General features: G+C 42.0%; 1 protein-coding gene across 1 annotated transcript in view; it reads right to left on the reverse strand.

Moving 5' to 3' along the window:
* LEMD1 (LEM domain containing 1) overlaps positions 1-24,854 on the reverse strand; it is a gene marked incomplete at both ends in the record, with an annotated part of 52,347 nt that overhangs the window by 10,222 nt on the left and 17,271 nt on the right. The window contains 1 exon segment of the mRNA XM_081257525.1: positions 15,615-15,732. Coding sequence (XP_081113651.1) covers positions 15,615-15,732 — 118 coding nt within the window.

The following is a 24,854-nucleotide window of genomic DNA, read 5'->3' on the forward strand; positions in this document are numbered from 1 at the left end:
AAAGGTGAGAAAACTAAGGCTTCTAGGGTTTAAGCAACTTGTGGCTCTAGTCAAGCAGTTAACACGTGGCAGTGACAGGATTTCACTCTAGGTCTGACTAGCTCCAAAGATGCCTTAGAGTACTGAAAGGTCAGGTGAAGGGAAGACTGGTAGAGCCAGAGACAGACCTTGCTTGAATGCCAGGCTAAGGAGCTAGGCTTCTCAGAAGACAACGGAGAGTCCTTGAAGGTTTTGAGCCAGGGGTGAAGTGATCAGAACAGTGTTTGGAATATTAACTTGGCAGCAGACTGTAAAACTGGTTTGGTCCAGCTGAAGTGTTTAGAGATGAGGAGCCCATGCAGCCTTCCTTTCCACAGGGATGTGTGGAGCCCCTAACAGGTGCCAGGCACTATGTTAGGCACCGAGGGCATGATGGTGAAAAGGAAAGGCACAGTCTCTGTCTTATAGCCTAATGAATTAACATGCAGCTGATTTCAATAAAGGGTAATGTTTTTTTGTTTGTTTGTTTGTTTTGCGGTACGCGGGCCTCTCACTGTTGTGACCTCTCCCATTGCGGAGCACAGGCTCCGGACGCGCAGGCTCAGCGGCCATGGCTCACGGGCCCAGCCGCTCCGCGGCACGTGGGATCTTCCCGGACCGGGGCACGAACCTGCGTCCCCTGCATCGTCAGGCAGACTCTCAACCACGGCGCCACCAGGGAAGCCCGGGTAATGGGTTTTATAGGAGAGGAAATTGCTCTACTTAGAAGATTATCAACACAGTCTTGGGAGTGATGAGGACCTAGGGTCATGGAAATGAGAATGTATAGTGCTTTTTGTGAACAAGATTTTAAAATATACTCAGGACATGACCAAGTGATTTAATTCTTAATTATAAGCATAGTTGGCATGGGACAAATGCAGATCATTAAGGTCCAGAGATAACTTTACCTTCCAATTACTCAGTTGCCTCATTCTTTCTACCCCCTCCTCCATGGGCTGTAGACATATTTTTGTCTATTCACACACAAAACAGTAAAGTGTAGTGACTAAGAGCAAAAGCTTTGGACTTAAATATAAGAACTAAAACTATTCAATAAAAAATAAATTTAATAAAAGAAAAAAAAACTCTTAGAAGAAAGCATAGGCACAAATCTTCTTGGCTATGGTTTCTTTCTTTTTTTTTTTCAACTTTGTTGAGATACAGTTGATATATAACATATGTAAGTTTAAGGTGTACAGGTGATTTAATACATGTATAAATTGCAAAATGATTACCACAATAAGGTTAGTTAAGACTTCCAACACCTCACATTAATTATTTTTCCTTTTGTGCGTGTGTGTGGTGATAACATTTAAAATCTACTCTTTTACCAACTATCAAGGGTATAATACAGTATTGTTAACTATGGTCAGACAATGGTTTCTTAGATATGACACCAAAAGCAGAATCAAAAGAAAAAAATCTTTTATATCAGAACTTCATTTCTTTTTTTCCCCCAATAACATTCTATTGTATGGATGTGACACACATTTTTTTTTAAATTAAAAGAATTAATTAATTATTTTATTTTTGGCTGCATTGGGTCTTCATTGCTGTACACGGGCTTTCTCTAGTTGCGGCGAGCGGGGGCTACTCTTCGTTGCAGTGCACGGGCTTCTCATTGCGGTAGCTTCTCTCGTTGGGGAGCATGGGCTCTAGGCGCATGAGCTTAGTTGTTGTGGCTCGCAGGCTCTAGAGCGCAGGCTGGGTAGTTGTGGTGCACTGGCTTAGTTGCTCCGCGGCTTGTGGGATCTCCCCAGGCCAGGGATCGAACTGTGTCCCCTGCACTGGCAGGCGGATTCTTAACCAGTGCGCTCCCAGGGAAGCGCCCGACACACATTTTTTATCCATTCATTAATTGATAGAGTTTCTTTTTGGATTGATGAGAATGTTCTAAAATTGATTGTTGTGAGGATTACACAACTCTGGTAAAAGCCATTGAACTGTACGCTTTAAGTGGTTGGATTGTATGGTATGTTAATCATATCTCAATAAAGCTTTTTTTTTTAAAGTGAAGTCTTTAGCATCAGATGGATATGGGTTTGTATCCCAGTTCTCCACTTGATCTTGAACAAATCAACTTTCTGGGTCTCAATGGCTTTAGCTATAAAATCAAGATTGTTATAATAATATAATATATATTTATTATTATACTATTATTTCACGGGGTTGCTGAATTAAGTGAGATAATGCATGTAAAATACTTAGCACAGTTCCAGGCATATAATAAGATTTTAATGTTACTTATGCCACTACGTTTAGTGGCAAATTTTGTGCGTGACCACAGACCATGCTTAATTCTAGCATCTTAATTTACACAAAAGTGTCCTCTGAAAACTTCATGGGACTGTGTATACATCTGAGGAAGTTACAACTGTGCAATTCCATACAGCGTTTCAAAATTAGGAAATATACCTCTCAATTGTTGAAACACAATCCTCAGAATTAAAAACAACAAACCCAGAAGACATCCTGAGCTAAACTAATTTTGGTTAAAGGTTCCACAGCAAAATTAGCAGGCCGTATTTATATTAACTTCACATCCTTTGAGAGGAACGCTATGAAGGTATCTTTGGTGGGTATGTGATTGACTAAAAGAGGGTATAACCAGGACCAGAAAAGCAAGGAAAAGTCCAACCACAATTTCTGTAACCTCCACATAGGTTTATTTTTCTGTCATTTAAATGAACTGTGAAAATTAATTACCTGTCATGCCATGAAAGAATAACTGCCTGTGAACATATGAAAAGACGTTAACTAGTTCGATTGGAAAATAATGTAAAAAAGTATATAGCAAAAAAGAAGTCATCTAGAATAGCAACTTTAACCATTTAAATTTCTTCTAATCTTCCTTCCCAACTTAAATGGGGAAAGGCTTGCACGTGGAGAAAAGACAACCAAGAAAAGGGTTCTCAATCTGGCTAAGGAAGCACTGCCTGTGTTAATAATAACTACTACTTTTTAAAATATATATATCCTCTTATTGTCTTCTTTTATTTTCTTAATTCAATTTTTATTTTATATTGGAGTATAGTTGATTTACAATGTTGTGTTAGTTTCAAGTGTACAGCAAAGTGACTCACATACATATACACATATACACACATATATATATCCATTCTTTTTCAGATTCTTTTCCCATATAGGTTATTACAGAATATTGAGTAGAGTTCCCTGTGCTATACAGTAGGTCCTTGTTGATTATTTATTTTATATATAGTAGTGTGTATATGTTAATCCCAAACTTCTAATTTATGCTCCCCCCACCGTCTTTCCCCTTTGGTAACCATAAGTTTGTTTTCTATGTCTGTGAGTCTAGTAACTACTACTTTTTGAATACCTGTTATGTACAGGTATTTTCTTTGTATTATCTACCACACAAAACCCATTTTATAGATGAGAAAATGGAAGCCCAGAGTTAGTTTCCCAAGATCTAGAGGTAGTAGGTGGCAACACCAGAGCTCAAGCCCCATGAGTTGATATCATGTACAAGTTTCTTTTACTACATCACTGGGGTCTTCACGAATCTTAAGGTCACACTCTTTCCTCTTCTCTGAGCTCAATCATTTGAAATCTTTTAACCTTCTCGGCAGTGGTCTTCACCCAAGGCAGTTCATTTCCAACCTTGGCTGCACTGATGCCTGTGTCCCTCCCCCAGAGATTCTGAGTTTGCTGGTCTGGGGGACAGCCTCGGCACCAGACAGCACTTAAAAGGTCCCCGGATGATTCTGATGGGCTGTCAGGTTGAGGACCACTGGATTTGGGGAATCTGTCTGGTAATGATTCTGAGAGGAGATGCTCCAGTTTCCACTGAGCTATGGCCAGATGAGTTTTGCACAGAGGCTGCTGGGCCTTTAAGATAAGGAAGAAATATACCTCCTTACTTGGCCTAAAGGCAGCCCAGAAGGACTCTTGCTTTGTAGGCTCCTGTTAGACAGATAAGAAGACCAAACCTGGGCCCCCAGCCAGCAATCCCAGGGTCAGGCAGTGTTTAACCAGTTTAATTGTTGTGTGAACAAAATGTACCACTGCAGCACGTTGTAGAATTTGATCTCAGAGGGGCTGTCTCTCCTCCCATCCCTGCCTGATGGCCTGAGCAGTAAAGAGGGCTGATTAAGCATCCTAGCTCTCTCTCATCTGGCTCCTGTCTGACTCTCCAAGAGCAAGAAACAACTCTGCCCAGAAACAGGCCGGGAGTATCTGTGTCATTTAGGGCAACAGACAAGGAAGACATCAAAGGAGAATGACAGGAGGATGATTAGGAGCTACAGGGGACAAACACCATGTGGCTTTTCCCTTGGGTTTCTCTATTGTTTGCAAAGCCCATAGTATTAAGACACTGTGCCCATCATGGGGATTGTGGAAGAGAAAAGCAGAATTTTAACATTCAGAATTTTAGTCCTCCTATTAACATTAATTGGAAGATAAAATTCACCCTCTCCTTTCCCCTTACATTGTCCACTTATGTAATAAAACCTTTTTCAATCTCAAAATCTTTTACCTAGAAGTCTCAACTACCCAGAACAAAAATTTATGGTATTGACTTTGTAGCAGAGGTTTAGGCCCTCACTTTGAGCCTCTTTACTTACATTTTAGTTTCAATCCTTATTAAGAGTGTATTCCAACTTGAATTTATTAGATCCCATTTATTGGTTCTGCTGGCACTAGACTAGGTGTTAGAGACTGATGATTAAGACATCGTCCTTGAGCTCCAAGAGGCCACAATCTAGTTGAAAGCTGCCCATCTACAACTTACCATGAGACGAGTCAGACAGGCCAAGAAATTTAATAAAATAATAATAATAATAATAACCCAGTCAATTCTAATAAGTCTGGTTAGAGGGTTTCTCCAATCTATAGCAGATTAGTCAGAAAATTCAAATGCAGGAAAGAATTGTTCAAGATAGTTGACAGCCTGAAGGCAGAGGAAAAACAAACAAATCCAACAACTCAGAGAGCACAGCAGTCTGGGACCATGTAGTGTAGGGCAAGCTGTCTTATAGGCCTATTTAGGTGTCCCTATTTTACTAGAGAAGTAAAATATTAGTAATAATAACAGTATGATTTATTGCTAGGTGCTACACCATGTGCTTCAGTATAGATTATTTCATTAGTCCTCACAACAATGCTGAGATAGATATCACGTCCCATTCAGCAGATGAAGGAAGGCTCAGCAAGGCCAAGCAGCTTGCAAGGATCCTCAGCTGTTAGATGTGGGGTCAGAATTTGAACCCAGGTCTCTCTCTTTCCACTTCATCCCCAAAGTGATGCTCGTGGTTACAAAGTCAAAGACACATAAGATTTCGCAGAGAGAGCATCTCATTCAATGTCCTCATTTTACTGAGGAAACAAAAGGGGACGTCATTCCAAAATATGCAAAATTATACTTATATATATTTTACTGAGGCATAATTTAACCTATATTAATTTCAGGTGTACAACATAATGATCAATATTTGTGTGTATTGTGAAATGACCCCCATAATAAGTCTGTTCCTATATAGTTATAAAAAAATTTTTTCCTGTGATGAGTGCTTTTAAAAACTACTCTCTTAACAGCTTTCAAATATGCAATATAGCATTATTAACTATAGTCACATTGCCCATGACATTTATTTTATAACTGGAAGTTGTACCTTTTGACCCTCTTCACCCATTTTGCCCACCATGCACCCCCCCACACACACACACAACTCTGGTAATGACCAATTGGTTCTCTATATTTAGGAACTTGGTTTTTTTGTGTTGTTTTTAAAAGTCTACATATAAGTGAGATAATACTGTATTTGTCTTTATCTGTCTGACTTATTTCACTTAGCATAATGCCTTCTAGGTCCATCCATGTTGTTGCAGATGGCAAGGTTTCATTATTTTTTATGGCTGAATAGTACTCCATTGTATATATACACCACATTTTCTTTATCCAGTCATCCACCAATGGAGATGTAGGTTGTTTCCATATCTTGGCTATTGTAAATAATGCTGCAATGAACATAGGGGTGCATGTATCTTTCCAAATTAGTGTTTTTGTTTCTTCAGATAAATACCTAGAGGTGGATTCCTGGATCATATGGTAGCTCTATTTTTAATTTTTTGAGGAATCTCCACACTGTTTTCCATAGTCGCTGCAATTATTTACATTCCCACCAATAGTGCACAAGGATTCCCTTTTCTCCACATACTTGTCAACACTTGTTATTGCTTGTCTTTTTGATAATAGCCATTTTAACAGGGGGGAAGTTATATTTCGTTGTGGTTTTGGTTTGCATTTCCCTGATGCTTAGTGATGTTGAGCATCTCTTCATGTGCTTCTTGGCCATCTGTATGTCTTCTTTGGAAAAATATCTATTCAGACCCCCTACCCATTTTTTAGTCATATTGGTTTTTTTTTTTTTTTTTTTTTTTTGCGGTACGCAGGCCTCTCTCTGCTGTGGCCTCACCCGTTGCGGAGCACAGGCTCTGGATGCGCAGGCTCAGCGGCCATGGCTCACGGGCCCAGCTGCTCCACGGCATGTAGGATCTTCCCGGACCGGGGCACAAGCCCGTGTCCCCTGCATCGGCAGGCAGACTCTCAACCACTGCGCCACCAGGGAAGCCCCTGGTTTTGTTTTTTTGCTGTTGGGTTCTATTAGTTCTTTATATATTTTGGATATTAACGCCTTATCAGATATGTGATTCACAAATATTTTCTCCTGAAAAATTATATGCTCAGATTCTTTGCTTAAAAAGGCAAAGAAAGGTATAACATTTCATGAAGATTCCTATAAAATATCGTCTTCATAACCCTGTCACAGATTGGGCTTCCTAGAAGCAGAGTCTGAGGCCTGTGACTTATTGCAGAAGTGCTCTTCAGAAAACCTGCAAGGGTCTGAAACAGGATAAGGGGAAAGAGCCACATGGAACTCAAGCTCTTGTGGTCTCAGGTACCATCAAGCCCTGGCCTGATTCAAGGTGGATGGGTGGGAAGTGGAGCCTCTGGGAACACAATTAGCATCACAGAGGTGTCTTCTCCCCACCTTGATGCCACAGGTCTGGTCTTTTGTTTTTCCAGATCAGTTAGTCTTTGGCTGTGGGCTACCCTGGGTGGGTCTGACTGGTCAGGAGAAGCAGCCCCCATCAGCTGAGGACAATGCTCAGGATGAGAGTGGTACCCATGAGCCTTTGGCAGCCAACCCACACAGCAGGGGTGGGTACACTGGGCAAGGGAAGGGGACCTGGGCAGAGCACCAAAGCAGCATCCATTCACACAGACTCCGGACAAGTTATAATCCTCTGTTTATGACTCTGCTTCTCCCACTAGATCGTCATTATATCCCAGCTCCTAGTACAGGGCCTGGTACATAGTAAGCCCTTCATAAGTGTCAACAAAAAGACACACCATTAGGAAGGAAATTGCCACCGCTCTCAAAGAGGCAAACTGAAGTTATCTGGAAAAAATTGCCAGCTGAATGAGGAATCACTTGGCATAAGGCCATGCTGGACCACAGGAGTAGACAGGCAGAAAGACTCACTGAATACAGAGCCACAACCTTCCCATCACCAGCAGGATTTGCTGAGAATGCAGGTCTGTTCATCTAAGCAATACTTCTGCTTCCCTACTTTGGGAGAGCATATCACATCAAAAAGAACCTTTTGATGGCTTCTCACAAGCGGGAGACATCTGTGCTGTCACTGAGAATTAATTGTAGAAAACCTCGCCTAAGGAAATGCCCAGATTTCTCCCTTTTTTTTGCCACCAGTTTTGGTATAAGCAAGAAATAGACTGGCAGGTGATTAGCGATGTGTTCCCTACACCTCTTCAAATGGCCTACTTTTGCAAGCAATGTCCCACCTTTAAATAAAGCCGCTAACAAACGCGGAAAACTGCCTATGTTCTTCTGCCAAGTTGCAATATCGGGCTTATAAGTGAAATACAGTACAGGCAACCTCTAGCATCTACATGACTGTTACTACTCTGATAACATAAAATCCCTTTACCCTGAGGTCTCACATACTGTGATGTATTGATATTTTCCGCAGTCGTCAAAAATCAAGAAATATGCATGATATCATCTGACTTCTGAATATGTTAATGAGAATGGACACCAGATATAGTGAGGAAGTTGATCAGTTTCAAAACAGAAATGAAGAGATGGAAGGCATCAAGTGTGATGGGAGAGTCAGGGACTATTTCACTAGGTCTCCATTAAGGAAAGTAAACAAAAAAATGATAGAGTTAGTGGAGTTTGGAGCTAGAATATGTACATAAGTGCCCCCCACATCTCTGATGGACCCTGTTAGGATCACCACAATGTTGACGCCAGTGTACCCGCCTGTTACAGGTGGAGTATATGCTGCCTGTTCTGGCATATTCCGGTTGGGTTTCCATGGGCACACAGTGGAAAGTCAAGGGACTTATCCAGATACAGCTTGTCTTGGCCACAATGTGTTATTGAGGGGGAAGCGGGGAGTGGGATGCAAAGAAGAAAGGAAACCAGATGACACAGATGGGCTGTCCACACAGAGGGAGAAAATTAGAGGCCTGCAAGCAGAATCGAATTCGTCTGGCCCACAGTTTTGTGGGTTTCAAAAATTTTTTTAGATTAGTTGCCAATTTGAAGAATTCAGAGATTTCACCTAAATATCCAGAATTTTCACTCTTCTTGAAAAATCTACCCACATTCGTACATGGCCAGTCTTGGCTGGGCTGGGGAGTTGCTGCCCCCTCCAGAGTGATGTGCATCCTGCAAGTCACAGGGCTCACTCATTCATTTACAAAATTTGCCTGGGCCTGTGGATGTTTGAGTTTGAGAACCCCTGCTATTGTGCACTAATGCTGTGAATAATTGCTTCATTTCTTTCTTATTCTTTTAAATTGTGATGACAAAATATACATAACACAAAATGTACCACTTTAACCATTTTTAGCTGTGTGGCTCAGTGATCCTAAACACCCATACTGCTGTGCAACCATCACCACCATCCATCTCCAGAACTCCTTTTATCCTCCCAAACAGAATCTCTGTACCCATCAAACAACAACTCTCCAGTCCGCCTCCCTCCAGACACTGGCAACCATCATTCTGCTTTCAGTCTCTATGAATCTGATTAGTCTAGGTAACTCAGCAGTGGAATCATACAGCTTTCGCCCTTTTGTGATTGGGTTATTTTACTTAGCACACTGTCTTTAAGGTTCACCAATGTAGTTTCTAACTTAGAATTCTCGTGCTCATTTTACAGGGGAGGAAACTGAGGCCCCAGGGAAGCCCTACATGTCCACAGGTAGCTGGGGGCAGAGGTGGGATTTGAACCTGGATCCCCTGAGTTCCTGCTCAGTCACCTTCCCCTGTGTTGTCCTCCTTAGACTAGGCTTCAACTCTCCAGTACCATCAGTTAGAAAGACGTGTTCTTCGTGGCAGCAGAGCCATCCTTACCCAGGCAGGTTGCAAACTTGCCCTTCTTTTTTGCTTGACATCAGTCTTGTGAAAAGCAAAAGAGCTGCCCTCTAATCAGAACAGTAGTGGACATTAGTAACCCATTTTCCACAAGAGGCCAAAAAACCCTAGTCGAAACAACAACAACAGGAACAAAAAAGGCAAACTCATCCTGTCCCCTCAACATATTTTTAGCTAATCCCTCAACTCCAAAGAGGATTTTAACAGTGGCTCTCTAGGAACTGGAGTCGTCACAGCATTCTCCTGTTGCCAGGAAATGAGGAGAGGCATCCTCATCCACATCGGCAGTATACCTAGAATAGCCCCTTTCTGGCTCTCCAGAGAGTGATTCATTAGGCAGGGTTGTGTTTAGGTTACACCCACACGCGAGAACATTCATGGGAGTCATCATTTTTCAGTGAACGTGGTCCTGTAACGCCGGAGGGCCCGTGGAAGCAATGCTGGTTGGTGCGTAGCTACAACACCTCTGCATGTTTTTTCCTGCTCTCCACTCACCTGCTTTGCCAGCAGGAAACGGACAGGAAGCTGCCTGTGCTCACAAGGAGGGAAGAAGCCTGGATGGCAGTTGTGCTTACTTTTTTGTACCTTCTTAACGGGTGCATTTCTTCTGGAGCAAGCTAGTTCAAAGTTAGCATGGCTTCACACAAGCTAATTGGCTTCCCTTTCATTTTCTGCCATCCAAGTTCCTTGGGGGAATCTTCCTCAGAATCAAATGCCAAGTTGGTTTGGCACTTTCTTATTTTAGTCTTGAGATTATTTCTTGATTCGGGAAAGAGTAAAGTTTAATTTTACTTCAAAGATCAGCCTCTTCACTTTCATCAACAAGACTTTTCTTGGCTGGGGGGTACGGGTGGGGTTTGAGGACTGAAGGAAAGGGGAAAAAAAAGCAAAAAAAGACAACCTCCCAAACATCAGTAATCCTTTTTCTTGCATGTAAGAAATCAATATTTCTTATCAATATCAATATCAATATCTTATCAATTTCAATATCAATATTCTAGATGTGACTAATGTGGTCTAGCACTTCTTTATTTATGACTGTGGCAACGAATATAACTTGGTGCTTAACCAATTATTTTTTAAAAGTGGTAGCACACTGTTTCTTTGAAGGTTGAAAACCAGAAATAGAGCCTTTAAGAATTTCTTCCATCTGCCAGCCTGAATTTTGGCTGGGTAGAGATTTCGACAGCACATGTGATAGAATAGGCCTTGTTGCCCCATATGCAGAACACATGCCCACAAAATCCAATGCCCCGTGGGACGTGCAATTAGCTGAATCCTGTTTCGCCAGCCAGCACTTCCCTTAACTGCTTGGCAATCAGAGGGAGAACATCCTCTCTGGGTGGCAGGTCTTAACCCGAGGTAAATAGTGACATTTACCCGCATGAACACTACCCATGCCCAGAAAGGACAGACTGTTAAGGGATAAACACGCATAATGAGGTTGATGGGGACGCCTTTCAGCAGCCGTTTGCTCATTTTAGGAACTTCTCCTCATAGGAATAAGTAGGAGGTGATATCTAGGTTATTGGTTTTGTGGTTTCAAATGTCTATTTGGGTGGGAAATGGCTTGAAAAGGAAGTGGGCTCACTCTGGATGGAGTTAAGACTTTGAGAAAAGATTCAGAGATGATTAAGATACAGTCCCCAACCCAAGGAGCTCCAGAATTTGTAGGGAAGGCTGACTAGTAGTTAGAACTGGAAAAATAAAACACCCTGATGGCTGGGAGTTTGCCCTTGACAAGAGAATAAATCACTATACCAATTCCCTTCCTATTGCTGAGACTAGTGGGGGAGGGAGCCCTGCCTGGGAATTTGATTTGACCCAAAGTCAAGAAAATCTCGGGGCTTCCCTGGTGGTGCAGTGGTTAAGAATCCACCTGCCAATGCAGGGCACATGGGTTCGAGCCCTAGTCCGGGAAGATCCCACATGCCGCGGAGCAACTAAGCCTGTGCACCACAACTACTGAGCCTGCGCTCCAGAGCCTGTGCTCTAGAGCCTGTGAGCCACAACTACTGAGGCCGTGTGCCACAACTACTGAAGCCCGCGTGCCTAGAGCCCGTGCTCCACAACAAGAGAGGCCACTGCAATGAGAAGGCTGTGCACCGCAATGAAGACTAGCCCCCGCTCGCCACAACTAGAGAAACCCTGCCTGCAGCAACGAAGACCCAACGCAGCCAAAAATAAAATAAATTAATTAATTAAAAAAAAAAAAAAGAAAATCTCAGTGTCATGGCTTCTGCTGCATCAGTGGGTAGCTGAAGGTGGAGTGGGGGTGGGTAGATGAGTATGTGGTGGGAAAGGCACCAGAGTAGGCCCAGTTCTTTCCTCCCCACATTTCAGTTTCCTCATTATGTCAAAAATTTCAGAAAAGCCTGTTACACACCCAACTTCCCTGCATCAGCCCTCTGCTGAGGTCAGCTTGGTGGCAGCAACTTCCGAGGGATGGAGGACAGTGGTCCTGGGAGGACAGTAGCCCCACTCCCCATACACACTTTCCCCGGATTACCAGGGAAAGGTGAGCCTTAAAGAAAGGGTCAAGAAATACTTGTGTCACATCATGAATATTCACAAGACAAGGCAGTGCAGTCTTAGAGTTCTCTACGCAGAGGGGTTTCAACAGCTCGCCTTCACGCCCCCCCACCCTTTTTGTGCGGGGCAGTTGCAGCTGCTCCTTCCTTCCCTCTCCGGGGGTCCCATAAATGTGCTTCATGTCTGCTCACCAACACCGGGGAGCATCTCCCGACTTCCCCTCTGCTGCCTTTGCTCCTGTAGCATTGCTACATTTGCTGCCCTTGTCAAGGGCACACATGTTGAAGAGCATGTCAGAGTGTGCTCCCTCCCTCCCACGGATGCTGGGCTACCCACTCCTGTGGCTGCCAGGGCCCACCACAGAGAACTGCCCTGCGCGCCCAACGTCCCTCAGGGGGCTGGGCCAACAGCTTCTTAGGTTTGGTACCTCTTTAGAAGCCCTCTCTCCGCAGCTCTCAGGGGAAGCTGTGAAAACTGATGTGGAAGACAATCAGGGAGGCAGGGACGGTTAGTTCTTAGGAGAGTTCCTCTCCTGCATTAGCCTCAGGATTAAAGTTAGGACTCCTTAATATGGCCCCCAAGACCTGCATGATTTGAACCCTGCCTTCCTTTCCAGCCCTATCCCTCACCACCACCTTCATTTTCCCTAGTGGTTCCAAGCTTGCCTGCTCTCTTTCACATACCAATCTCTGTAAACACTGTGCCCTTGGCCTGGAGACAGTCCCTTCACCTTTAGCCTCACCCATTTTCCTCTCCCTGCTGTTGACTCGTTCTGCTGGATTCAGCTATGATACCACTTGCTCTAGGAAGCCACCCATGTCCACTCCCAACATCTGAGAAAGTTGCCCTCTTGTTGCTCCCAGGGCCCCCTGTCCTATCATCAAGGAGATCACTTAACACTGCAATGTCGGTTGGCATCTCCATCTCCCCTACCAGTTCTTTAAGAGCAGGGATTGTATCTTATATTGATTTTATTTGCCATTCTATTGAGGGTATACAGGAGACAAATTATTGGATGGATGAATAGTGAAACATTTACTGTTTACAAACAAACTTGTATGCCTGAGTGTCTTCCTTTAAGACACACTTCTGAAAGAAGGAAGCAGTCCCCAGTGTGCATAGACCCCTGATGGACCTACCCTACTGGTCCTCTGGCCTGACACTCCTAAGTGGACTCCAGGTCCTCAGGCTGGCTTAGGCTTGAGCTAGGATTCCTCCTACATAAGCGTCTGATGGGCAGGGACCACAGCAATGCTTCTCAAGCTTTTATACATATAGGAATCCTGGGATCCTGTTAAAATGTAGACTCCAGCTTGGTAGGTTGAGGTAGGGCCCGAAATGCTAATACTACTGGTTGGGGGACCCACACCTTGAGTGGTAAGGCACTAACTAGAAGTCTTGTGCAGTCCAGGATTCCAGGATTCTGATTTAAAAGAACTAATGGGCAAAAATTCAAAGTACTGAAGAACCCTGTCTAGGAGGTTTATTTATTTTTTATAATGCTTGATCTTATTAACAACTGAACATGTGGCTGTCACTACAGGTTGCTTTCTCCTATTCTTATGCCCAATCCTCTTCTCCCTTGTCTGAAATAGAGGCTGCAAAAGCTCAAGTGCCCACTCTCCCAGCCTCTCTTACTATTCTGGATGAAATATGTAACACAGAGCTGGTGATGGGATGTGGTGAGCCCTTAAGTTCTGCCTTAAATGCTAATGCAATGGCCTGGGTTGCAGAACTAATTTCAGGAGTTCAAAGATAGCAGGCCAGGGAATTCCCTGGTGGCCCAATGGTTGGGATTCCGTGCTTTCATTGCCGAGGGCCTAGGTTCAATCCCTGGTCAGGGAACTAGGATCCCACAAGCCTTGTGGCATGGCCAAAAACAAAAAAACAGAACAAAGATAGCAGGCCAATGTCTTTGTGATTCTCTTCGCCTTCCTCTTATGCTTTTTAACTCATGGTCACAGAATAGCTGCTGATGCTCAATAAGATCAAGCATCTCTAAATATCACCAAATATCTAGTCAGTTTCAAATTTTCTTGAACATAATTTTTCTACAGTTCATTTATTTGAATCAGGCTCATATTATATTTAGTTATTTTTAACAATATTATATGCTGAAACCCCAAATTACTTTTTATAAGATAAAAATAAATCCCTGTTTGTTTAAGCCAGTTTTCCCAAAGTTTTTATGTTCCCTGCAGCCAAACTGTAATATGGTATACAATTTGTTAAAATTAAAATTTCCTCACATTAGCAAATTAACATGCCCTGCTTATAGAAATCTTTAAAAACATGGAAAAATAGAAATAAGGAAAAGAAAATCAGAGTCCCATCACTGAAGTACTGTTAACATTTTGACATATTTTCTTCCAGTGTTGTCTGTATAGTTACGATAATACAGTAGTAACAAATTTCTGTCCCTTTTTGCTTACCATTAAAAAAAAACATTTTAGGTGTGATGAAAATATTCTAAAATTGATTGTGGTGGTGGTTGTACAACCCTATGAATATTTTAAAAATCATTGAATTGTACACTTTAGGTGAATTGTATGGCATGTAAATTACATCTCAATAAATCTGCTATAAAATATTTTATATAAGCATTTTCTGTCATGATAAACTAATATTTTTAATTCTTGCATAGTCATCTAGCAAGAGGCTATACTTCAACTTATTAAAGCATTCCCCTATTGTTGGATATTTGGGTTGGTTCTACATTTTGGTTGCCATGAAAATTGCTACAGTCAACTTCCTGGTACCTAAGACTTCTCTGTATCTAGAATTAGCTCCTCCCAGGAGCCAAAATATTATGCCAAAGTGTAACATTGCTTAAGCATTTATTGAGCATTTATTGAGGGTTTACTACCAGTCAGGTGTGGACCACACTAAGTACTTTATATGCATATCATTTCTTCAAATTCTTCATCACCCTAAGAGGTCTATTTTATCCCTATTTTCAGAAGTTGAACTGAAGCTCAGAGAAGAAACTAATTCACCCAAGGTCACAAAGCCAATAAACAGAAGAGCTCAGGTGCCTACTCATCTCTACCTGCTCCCAGGGGCCATGATCATTACACTCCCTCACCAGGCCTCAATTTTTTCAAACCTTGCTAAGTTTCAATGATGAATATGTGATCTTGTTCTAAGTGGTTTTCCTTTCATTATTGGTGATGTTGGCTAGTTCTTTGTGTTTGCCAAACCAGACAATTCCTTTTTTGTTAATTACCTGTTGTGGCCTTTCCCATAAATGACTATACAATTTGACAAGTGAATAAAATGTGATCCACGGCTTATTGCCATAGTTAAAGAGAAAAACTCCAGGCACAGTTTCCTTTCTAGAGGTCTTCACAAACATGAAAGTACCTTTAATGGTAGCCAACCTGACTCGGGGAATTTCCTACTATCAAGCCCTTTGACACAAGTGCCTTGTTCTCTCCCTCATTGCTTCTACCTGTCTGAGCCTGGCTACAGATCCTTGAGAGCAACACAGTGCAAGGAAAGACTACCTGGCTATGGGGCTGGGCCCATTCCCTTAAGAGCAGCCTCTCTTCTTTCCTGAAGCAAGAGGGCTTGGAGCAGTTCTCAGGCACGCGCTCATCACTCAGCTTCTAAAGCACTTAACAATACAGTGGCTTCATTTCCACAATTATGTAGACAAATATCACAATGATGAAGATGCCCAAGACAGCAAGTTTCAAGCATGCTGGAAACGTTTCTATGTTCCTGCTCCCAGCTCTCCTGTTCACTATGCAGGAGGCGTTCTCTCTGATGTTACTCCGTGCTTTGAATCTGACGCTTGATGCTCTTGCAGCACACCTGTGAAAACAGTAGTGGCTCTTAGGGTTGTGTACTACTGCTACTTGAGCACCCCTTAAAATCTGTGGGCCTTTGGGCCCAAGGCAGTAACCACGGTGGGGCTTTAGGGAAGAGTGCCCCTCATTTAAAACCTGTGCTAATTTCAATGAGTAATGCTAACAGGGTATCACCAGGATGTGAGATCTCTAAAATCCCACAGAGCATTTATTTATCACCTACTGTGTAAGGTCTTTCAATGCTGGTGCAAGGCCAGCTTAGGGACTTACAGATCCCCTGGTCCCCAGTGGGGATGGGTACAAGCTGATGGGGGGCATCACTTCACTGGCCCTCTTCCTTCTCTCTCCACAGGTATAAGCACTGCCTTTCATGGTGGAGATGGGAACTATTTCTGAAATCTGCTTATTTTACATTTAAAAGGGCAAGAGGGTACTTTCTGATCTGCTAGTCAAACCCTGGAAATCGGCCAAAGCTTATTCAGAAGTAAAGGGAACTTTCCAGAAGGCTTTACTCTCTGACCCATAAAATGTCCTGTCTTGAGCTCTTATTTCAACTACTTGCTCTTCTTTTTTTTTTTTTTTCTTCTCTTTTCCCTTTACCACAAATAGGAATAAATGTCTCTAAATGACTACAAATCAAGAAACTTGGGATCCGGTCTCAGCTCACCGTGATTTATGGCGTCCTCCTCAGCCTCTCTGGCCTGTTTCCTTATCTCTAAACATGGGTGGTGAACTGAACAGTATGTAAGGCCCCTTCGGCTTCGAAATTGTGAGATATCACCAATCTTTCTTCTTTCTCAACACGTTCTTTACAGACTCAAACCCTTCACAGAAATCTGAATAGTGAATTTTTTTCCCGGAGTTACATAAGACAATAATATCTCCTCATATGTTAAGAAAAGCATTACCTTCTTCCCTCAGAACTCTTAGAATCCAGGCAGAAGCCTTCTAGGGCTTTTGGTTTACTGGTGGAAGCCTTGTGTCTCTAATGAATCAAAATATATATATATATATATATCAAGAAGAATTTATTGTTTCTGATGTTTTGTACATAGAATCTTTTTTTTTTTCTAGAAAAAGTCATATACTCTGAGAACTGATAAGTTTTTGGTATATCAGGTTGTTTAGTACTTCATAACACAGACTTTAACTTTGCCTTCCTTTATTCAGTAATTAGTAAAAACAACCAAGTTCCGCAGAGTAATGTTTTACTTCAGTGATTCACACACAATAGACATGCCAGTGACGAGGGTCACATGATGCCAGCAGCATTCTGTTCTTAAATATCAACTCTTTCTTTTGCTCTCTTATTTGTACTTTTTTATTGCTTGGAATTTTTTTTATGAGCCTGCGCCATTTTTATATAAAGAATAAAGTTATTTTAAAAAAACAAGTTGGCGATGAACGAGGACTAGATAATAATTTAGGAAAGTGAAAATGTTCTGTAAGAGGGGTAGAAGGAGAGACAGTCGTGGCTTTTTTCTTTTTTCCTTTTCCCCCAAATTTCTTTCATGATGGTATTTTTTTCAGTAAAGTGAAAAGGTATAGCTCTTTAGGCCTTTGTTTCCTCCCTGTGAAATAGAGTTGTAAAGATTAAATGATTTAATATATGTGAAGTGATGAAAACATCTCCTGGCACATAGTAAGCATTCAATAAACATTAGTCATAATGATTGTGATAATGATAATTGTTATTAATTTCATGTTGCTGTTTCTCCTCATATGTCTGGTTTTCCTTGACGGTCCATTCATATATAAGATTCAGACCTTATCATCCTCAAATGTCTGCAGTGTCCAGGGTGACCCCTAAGAATGTAAAGATGTGGTATCACATGATGTTGCTGACCGCTGTTTATCAAGTTCCAGGTCCCATTTCCCATGAATTCACTGAGACTCTTAGACCACCCTGCTCCCATCTGGTAGGCACTCTCATTGCTCCATTTTGAAGATGATAAGTTTGAGGCACAGAAAGGTTAAGTAACTTGTCTAAGGTCATACAGTATTATCAATGGAACTCTATACTAGACTCCTCTCTACCCTTCAGTTTCTAAAAATAATTTCCCTCCTACAAGAAGTCTTCTTTATTACTCTATCCACTCAGATCACTCATCTGGTCTATATTTCTTTGGCGCTCATATACATGTTCTGTACCTGACTTTATTGACCTGAAATTTTATTTATTCATTCAACAAACATTTGTACTGTGCTGCTGAGTACCAGTCCCCATGCTGGCAGTGAGGATTTCTGAAGGGACCACCACACCATCCCTGTCCTAAACAGCTGACCATTGAGCAAGGGGATTTTGTTAAGTATTCTGCACTGACTTCCTTCTCTCCAATCAGACCATCTGTTGGATCTCACAGAGCTGTTTTCTATTTCTCTTTTTCCCCCTGTTTTACTGAAGTAATTGACACACGTCACTGTGTAAATTTAAAGTGTACAACATGATGGTTTGATTTTCCATTTCTCTTTAATCAACCCATAATATCTACCACTGGGTGTAGATATTTGCCCCCCTCCCAGGGGCTCAGGACCCCTAAACACAACAGGAGCCTCTGACACCTGCCGTGCTGCCAGAGGCCTCATGATACTGCCAGAGGCTGAAGGCAAAGGAATCGGGCACCAAGAACTCCCAGATATACGGGAGCAAGATGGGACTTGCCTCAGACAGGGAAAGGACTGACTGACACCAGCATAGAACAAGAACCAGAAGGAAAATCAAAAGGAGACTCTTTTTAAAAAAGTAATTAAAAACAATATTTTTATTTATTTATTTATTTTTGGCTGCGTCGGGTCTTAGTTGCGGCACGTGGGATCTTTTGTTGCAGTGCGAGGGGTTCTCTCTAGTTGTGGTGTGCGGGCTCCAGAGGGCCTGGGCTCAGTAGTTGCAGCACACGGGCTTAGTTGCCTGTCAGCATGTGGGATCTTAGTTCCCTGACCAGGGATTGAACCCGTGTCCCCTGTATTGGAAGGCGGATTCTTAACCCGCGTTCCCTGCATTGAAAGGTGGATTCTTAACCCCTGGACCACCAGGGAAGTCCCAAAAGGAGATGTTCTGACAGCAATATTGAGAAAGACTGACTAGGATGTGATGGAGGGTAGGACAGGACAGGGGGCACCTGGGCATTCACGTGAGTCAAAGAGTTACCAGGAGAAAGGAGAGCCCTGGTCTTAGCAAGTGTGTCGTCAGGACACCCCAAAAGAGCACGTAACTCTAATGAGTCTGGACAATCACCTCCAGGGTGTGTTGTATCAGCAGGTGTGATGGTCTCGGTGCAAGGTGGGGTAGAGAGGGCATGGCCTGCTCTACGACCATTTACTACGGGTCACGCCTTCCCAGCCTAGGCCACCAATGAGGAGTCAGCTACTGCCTCCACCCCTTCCCCTCTACTCCCTGCCCCACCCTCTTAAAGATGTTCTCAACAGTGGTTTAGTGGTACCCGGGCAGGGTCTCTGCAGATGGTGGGAGCTGTGCCAGGCACAAGAGCGCCACATCTGAGGGAGCACTGTTCCCAGCATGGACATCTCTGCACATACACTATATCAATTTCCTGGAAGAAGGAAGCAAAGACTCTTGAGGTAGAGAGACTTTGAAAATTCCCACGTGCGTGGGCTGTGGGGGTCTGCTCACCAAGAGACACCCCAAATGATTTCCAAGGGTGTTGGAAAAATCCTTTATAAGCACATTCTTTTCTTTAATTACAGAAAGTTTCAAACATATACAAAAGTAGACAGTAGTAAAATGAACCTCCACGTACCTGTCACATGCAACTTCTTTTTAATTCTCTTAAATTTAAAAATAGATATGTTAAGTAAAGCATTAGGGTAGAAGTCTGTTGCAAAATCAAATTATAGGATTTCACAGCTCTTAGGCAATCAGATACTCCCTCCCTCTCTTTCCTCCTGCCATAAAGAGGCATAGGTCTTTGATTTCCTTTTCTTCTATAATTTATTGCTCTTACTAACATTCCTAGAGTTCTACTACCGTATGTAAAAGGTAGATATTTTGATTTTCAAACAAAGAGTAATTATGGCCCATCAACATGACTCTGTAGACATCAATAATAATAATTATTATAGGGGCTTCCCTGGTGGTGCAGTGGTTAAGAATCCGCCTGCCAATGCAGGGGACACGGGTTTGAGCCCTGGTGTGGGAAGATCCCACATGCCGCGGAGCAACTAAGCCCATGCGCCACAACTACTGAGCCTGCGCTCTAGAGCCCGTGAGCCACAAGTACTGAAGCCCGTGTGCCACAAGAACTGAAGCCCGTGTGCCTAGAGCCTGTGGTCTGCAACAAGAGAAGCCACCACAATGAGAAGCCTGCGCCCCACAACAAAGAGTAGGCCCCGCTCACTGCAACTAGAGAAAGCCCGCGTGCAGCAGCGAAGACCCAATGCAGCCAAAAGTTAAATAAATGAATAAATAAATAAATTTATATAAAAAATAATAATTATAATGACTATATAACAGGGAAAAGGTTATCGATTAATGTTAAACACAGTAAACAGTATAAAATTGTATGTACACAGTGATGGCAACTGTGTAAATACATACTGCATATGCACATAAAACCTAGAGATAAAAAAATTAAATCAGAAAAAATTAAATCAGTTTTTGCGTCAGGTGGCATATTTGTAGCTGATTTATTTTTCATCTTTAAACAATTCCTTTAATGTTGTTGTAATACGATTTTCACTATAAACACCATTTACAATGGCACTAAAAAATATTGGTTTTCATTAAAGCAGTGGCTTAGTGAGAGTAAATGGCACCCATGGGGAAATGGAATATTTCTGCTCCTTTCTCCCCATGCTCAGAGTTAGATTCTGCAAACACAGCTGTTTTTTTTGTTTTTTTGTTTTTGTTTTTTTTTCTTTGTGGTACGCGGGTCTCTCACCATTGTGGCCTCTCCCGTTGCGGAGCACAGGCTCTGGACGCGCAGGCTCAGCGGCCGTGGCTCACGGGCCCAGCCGCTCCGCGGCATGTGGGATCCTCCCGGATCCAGGCACGAACCCGCGTCCCCTGCATCGGCAGGTGGACTCTCAACCACTGCGTCACCAGGGAAGCCCCAAACACAGCTGTTTTTGCAAAGCATTCACAGCAGAGAGCAAGGGAATGCGTGGCCTCCTCTGCTGCTCCACCCTCTTCAGGACATCCCTGGCATTCAAGTCAGAAAAGTATACCCATCCACCTATTATTGATCAGCTATAGTTATAAATGTGGTAGTTCTAGGTATACCAGTACAATAAACCATGAGTGTCTCACTACAATACTAGCTAACACTTAAATAGCATTTCCTGGGTGTCAGGCCCCACTCTAAGCATTTTACATAAATAAACTCACTTAATCCTACCACCCTATGAGGAAGATGTTTTTATAATGACCATCTTACAGATGAGAAAACTGAGGCATGGAGAGTTTAAGTAGTGTGCCCACGGTCACACAGCTGGTGAGATGGTGGAGCCAGGAGTCAACCCAGGCTATGCAGCCTCGGAGTCCTTCCCCCTCATACCATGCTGTACTGCAGGATGATGGTGTTGCTTTACTAGAAGGGAGTTAGAAATACCATGCCTGAATGTTTAACATCTTGGGCATTGAACATGCCTCAATTCAGTTCATCTTTCTAACAACTCTAAGAGCTAATCATCACCATTTTATAGATGAGGAAAGAGAGACTTGCGGAGCTAAATTATTTGCCCCAGACTACACAATTAGTGAAAGGAATAGCTGTAATTTAAATCCAGATATTCTGGCTTCAACGTCTATGTTTTTGGGGTTTTGTTTTGGAATCTTTCTATTGGGGATATTTATCATTACAAATATATCAAAACATATTTGTAAAAACTGTTTTTGTTCATTGATAAATTATCTAATCATCAATTAATTTCTTGTAGAAGTAGCACTTGCAGCCAGATCTCTTCTTAAGTATTTGGGAAATTGGCTTTATATTAAGATTTCTCCAGGTAGACTATTCTGTGCTAATTCTGGCCTACTTATGTATATCATATTGAATCTGAGAGTGGATTGTGTATGAACTATTATGTCATACTGTATTACGGTTAACTACAAAACACTGGGCTGATATCCAGAGCCAGAAAGAATAATAATCATTTTGTATTCTCATTACATCATTACTCATCCGAAAATATATTCGGTTTTTGAAAAATAATCTACTTTGACTAAAGTCATTCGTATTTTCCCATAAAGAAATACAAGTTTGTTTGCATATCCACGAGAAGTATATTTTACACTGTAGACCCAAACCTAGCTAGAAATGTCCTAGGCTGATACCTACAATTACAGGCAATCAAAGGGGTGCTGCAGGGGTTTCCCACCCTTCCTTTCTCTTATTCTTCCAGGACTTCTTACTGTTGGATTCTGGGCAGTCAGGAGCAGTGAAGCTCCAGGGGGTGGGAATGAAATTCTCTGCTAACTAAAATGTGTTACATTTTCCAATTACTTTATTTCACTGCCAGACATTTTTACCAATGACTTGGCAAACTGGCAGTTGCAACCCTGATTACAGGCAGAAAACACCTTTTGATTAAGAACAGTTTAAAATTGAGTTAGCCCAAATCCCTTTATTGACTAAAATGATTAAGTTAATAAAAGATTTTAAAATAATTTCAGACCCTTACTTCACTGTTTTTACCTCAACCTTGATTTAATAAAGCTCTCATCTAAAACACTGTGTTTTTGAATTAATATAAAGCCTTTTAAAATAATCTGCATCACATTAACAAAAGAAAGGTTAAAAACCTTGTGATCATTCTCATTTCTGATTTTGAAAAAAATTCTCTAGCAAACCAGGAATAGAACGGGAACTTCCTTAACTTGATAAAAGGTGTCTTTAACACCTATACCAAATATCATACTCATATCATACTCAAAGGGAAAATATTAAAAGCATTTTCTTTAGAATAAGAACCAAGGAAAGAATTCCTACTATTATCCCTCTGATTTAATATTGTAATAAAGAGATCTTAGCCAGCACAGTAAAACAAAAAGAAATTAAAGGTAATCAAACTGGACTAAAAAGAATCTACAGAAAAATTATTGTAATTGCAAAGAGTTCATTTTTAGAAGATCAGTATACAAAATCAACTGCATTTCTATTTATTAGCAACAAACCATTTAAAACATAATTTTAAAAAGATACTATTCCCAATAGCAACAAAAATTAAAAGCCTACCTAACAAAGCTACCTAATAAAGCTAACAAAAGATGAACCTGACCTTCACTGAGAAAATAATAAAATCTTACTGAAGGACATTAAAGAAAATTTCAATAAACGTAAAGAACATGAACAGGGGCTTCCCTGGTGGCGCAGTGGTTGAGAGTCCGCCTGCCGTTGCAGGGGACACGGGTTCGTGCCCCGGTCCGGGAAGATCCCACATGCCGCGGAGCGGCTGGTCCTGTGAGCCATGGCCGCTGAGCCTGCGCGTCCAAACAGAATGAAAATCCAGCTCTTTCCAAATTAATTTATAAAGTCAATAAAATGTCAAACAAAATTCCAATCTGAATTTTTTTATGGAACTTGATAAACATTCTAAAATTTATATGGAAGAACAAAGGGACAAGTAAAATAAAGACACCATTTAAAAACAACGACAAGGTGGGGGAAGGGTTGCTATGGGAATTAAGACATTCTGCTCTCAGCACAGGCTAGATGAATTAATCAGAGTAGAGACCCCATTGTATTAATCATAATTTTTATTTTCTGTATTTTATGCTTTGACACCTTGGGGCCTTGCTAATCCTTGAGAGACTGCCTCTCAAAGGGCTAATTCCTAGAGATAGTAAAGCAAGCCTTTCATATGCAAACCAAACAATCCAAAACACATACCCCAAACACCTTCCTACCTAACTCTCACACTCCAAGACATTATTTCTCCTAGTTGGCCAGTTATTGGACAACTAGGGACCACACTTATAGCCCAGAGCCCACTGAAATTATTCAAACTAGCTAATTCTAAAATGTTTACCTTGCTTGACCCACTCCTTCCTGCAAACATCACACTAAAGGCATGAGCCCATGCTTTCTTTCACTCCTGCTTCCTGCCTGACCCTGATACTTCCCCATGTGGCCCTGCATGGCATGATGTGTCTGTTCCTCTTGGGAACTGTAGGTAATAGACTCTTCTTTCAAAGGCAGTTGTCTCCATGTCTATCACCTTACCATACTTGATTAAAACAAATCCTAGGTACATTTTAAAATACCCATGTATGTATAGAAATTTGATATATGACAAGAGTTAACACTGCAGATAAGAAGAGAAAGGACAGACTGCTCAAAAATGGTTTTGGGAACAAGAAGAGATAGATGTGCTTCTCCCAGTTCCTTCTGCTAAGTACAGCCAAAAACCTGGATGTTATATACAAAGCAAACATAAAAAGACTCTGAAAGATGGAGAGAAGCAGATGGGCTAGGGACGTTGGGACCTGAGGAATGACATGTGTTGAGTGCTCTGAGTTTTCTTTTTACCTCACAAATCCTGGACTGGGTGCTGGAGAAGCCGTAACCTGGAAACATCAATGGGTTCAGACAAAAAAAGCCCCCAAAAGGCCAAAGGGCAAAGAAAGGGAAAAGGAGCAGCCTAGCAAGACAGAAAACTTTTTGACAGTAACTGCTCTACTTCAGCCAAATGGCACACTCCACCCCCAATATAAAGGCACATGGGAAGCTTGGATTTCCACTTCCATGTGTCAGAAGCCCCCTCCCCAGCTGGGTGGTGTCAGTGGAGGCCATGTGGGAGCCCCTGCAGCAGCCCAGCAATAATAAGGCACACATACACACACCAGGGCATCAGTGGAGGCCCAGTGGGGGAACTGGACTTCTACCCCCACATGAGAGCAAAGAGTTGGCACCCCTCTTCCCCACCAGTGTGGAGTATGAGGAGGTCAGCTAAAGCAAAAGATTTAAATAAGATCTGGAGTCTCATAACTCAAGTGAGAAAAAACCATAACAGATGCCAACACCAAGATGACAAAAATATTAAAATCATCTGACCAGGATTTTAGAGCAACCCTCATAAAATGTTTCAAGGAACAATA

The sequence above is a fragment of the Mesoplodon bidens genome (genome assembly GCF_964165515.1).
Source record: "Mesoplodon bidens genome assembly, chromosome: 2".
NCBI classification, from domain to species: Eukaryota; Metazoa; Chordata; class Mammalia; order Artiodactyla; family Ziphiidae; genus Mesoplodon; species Mesoplodon bidens.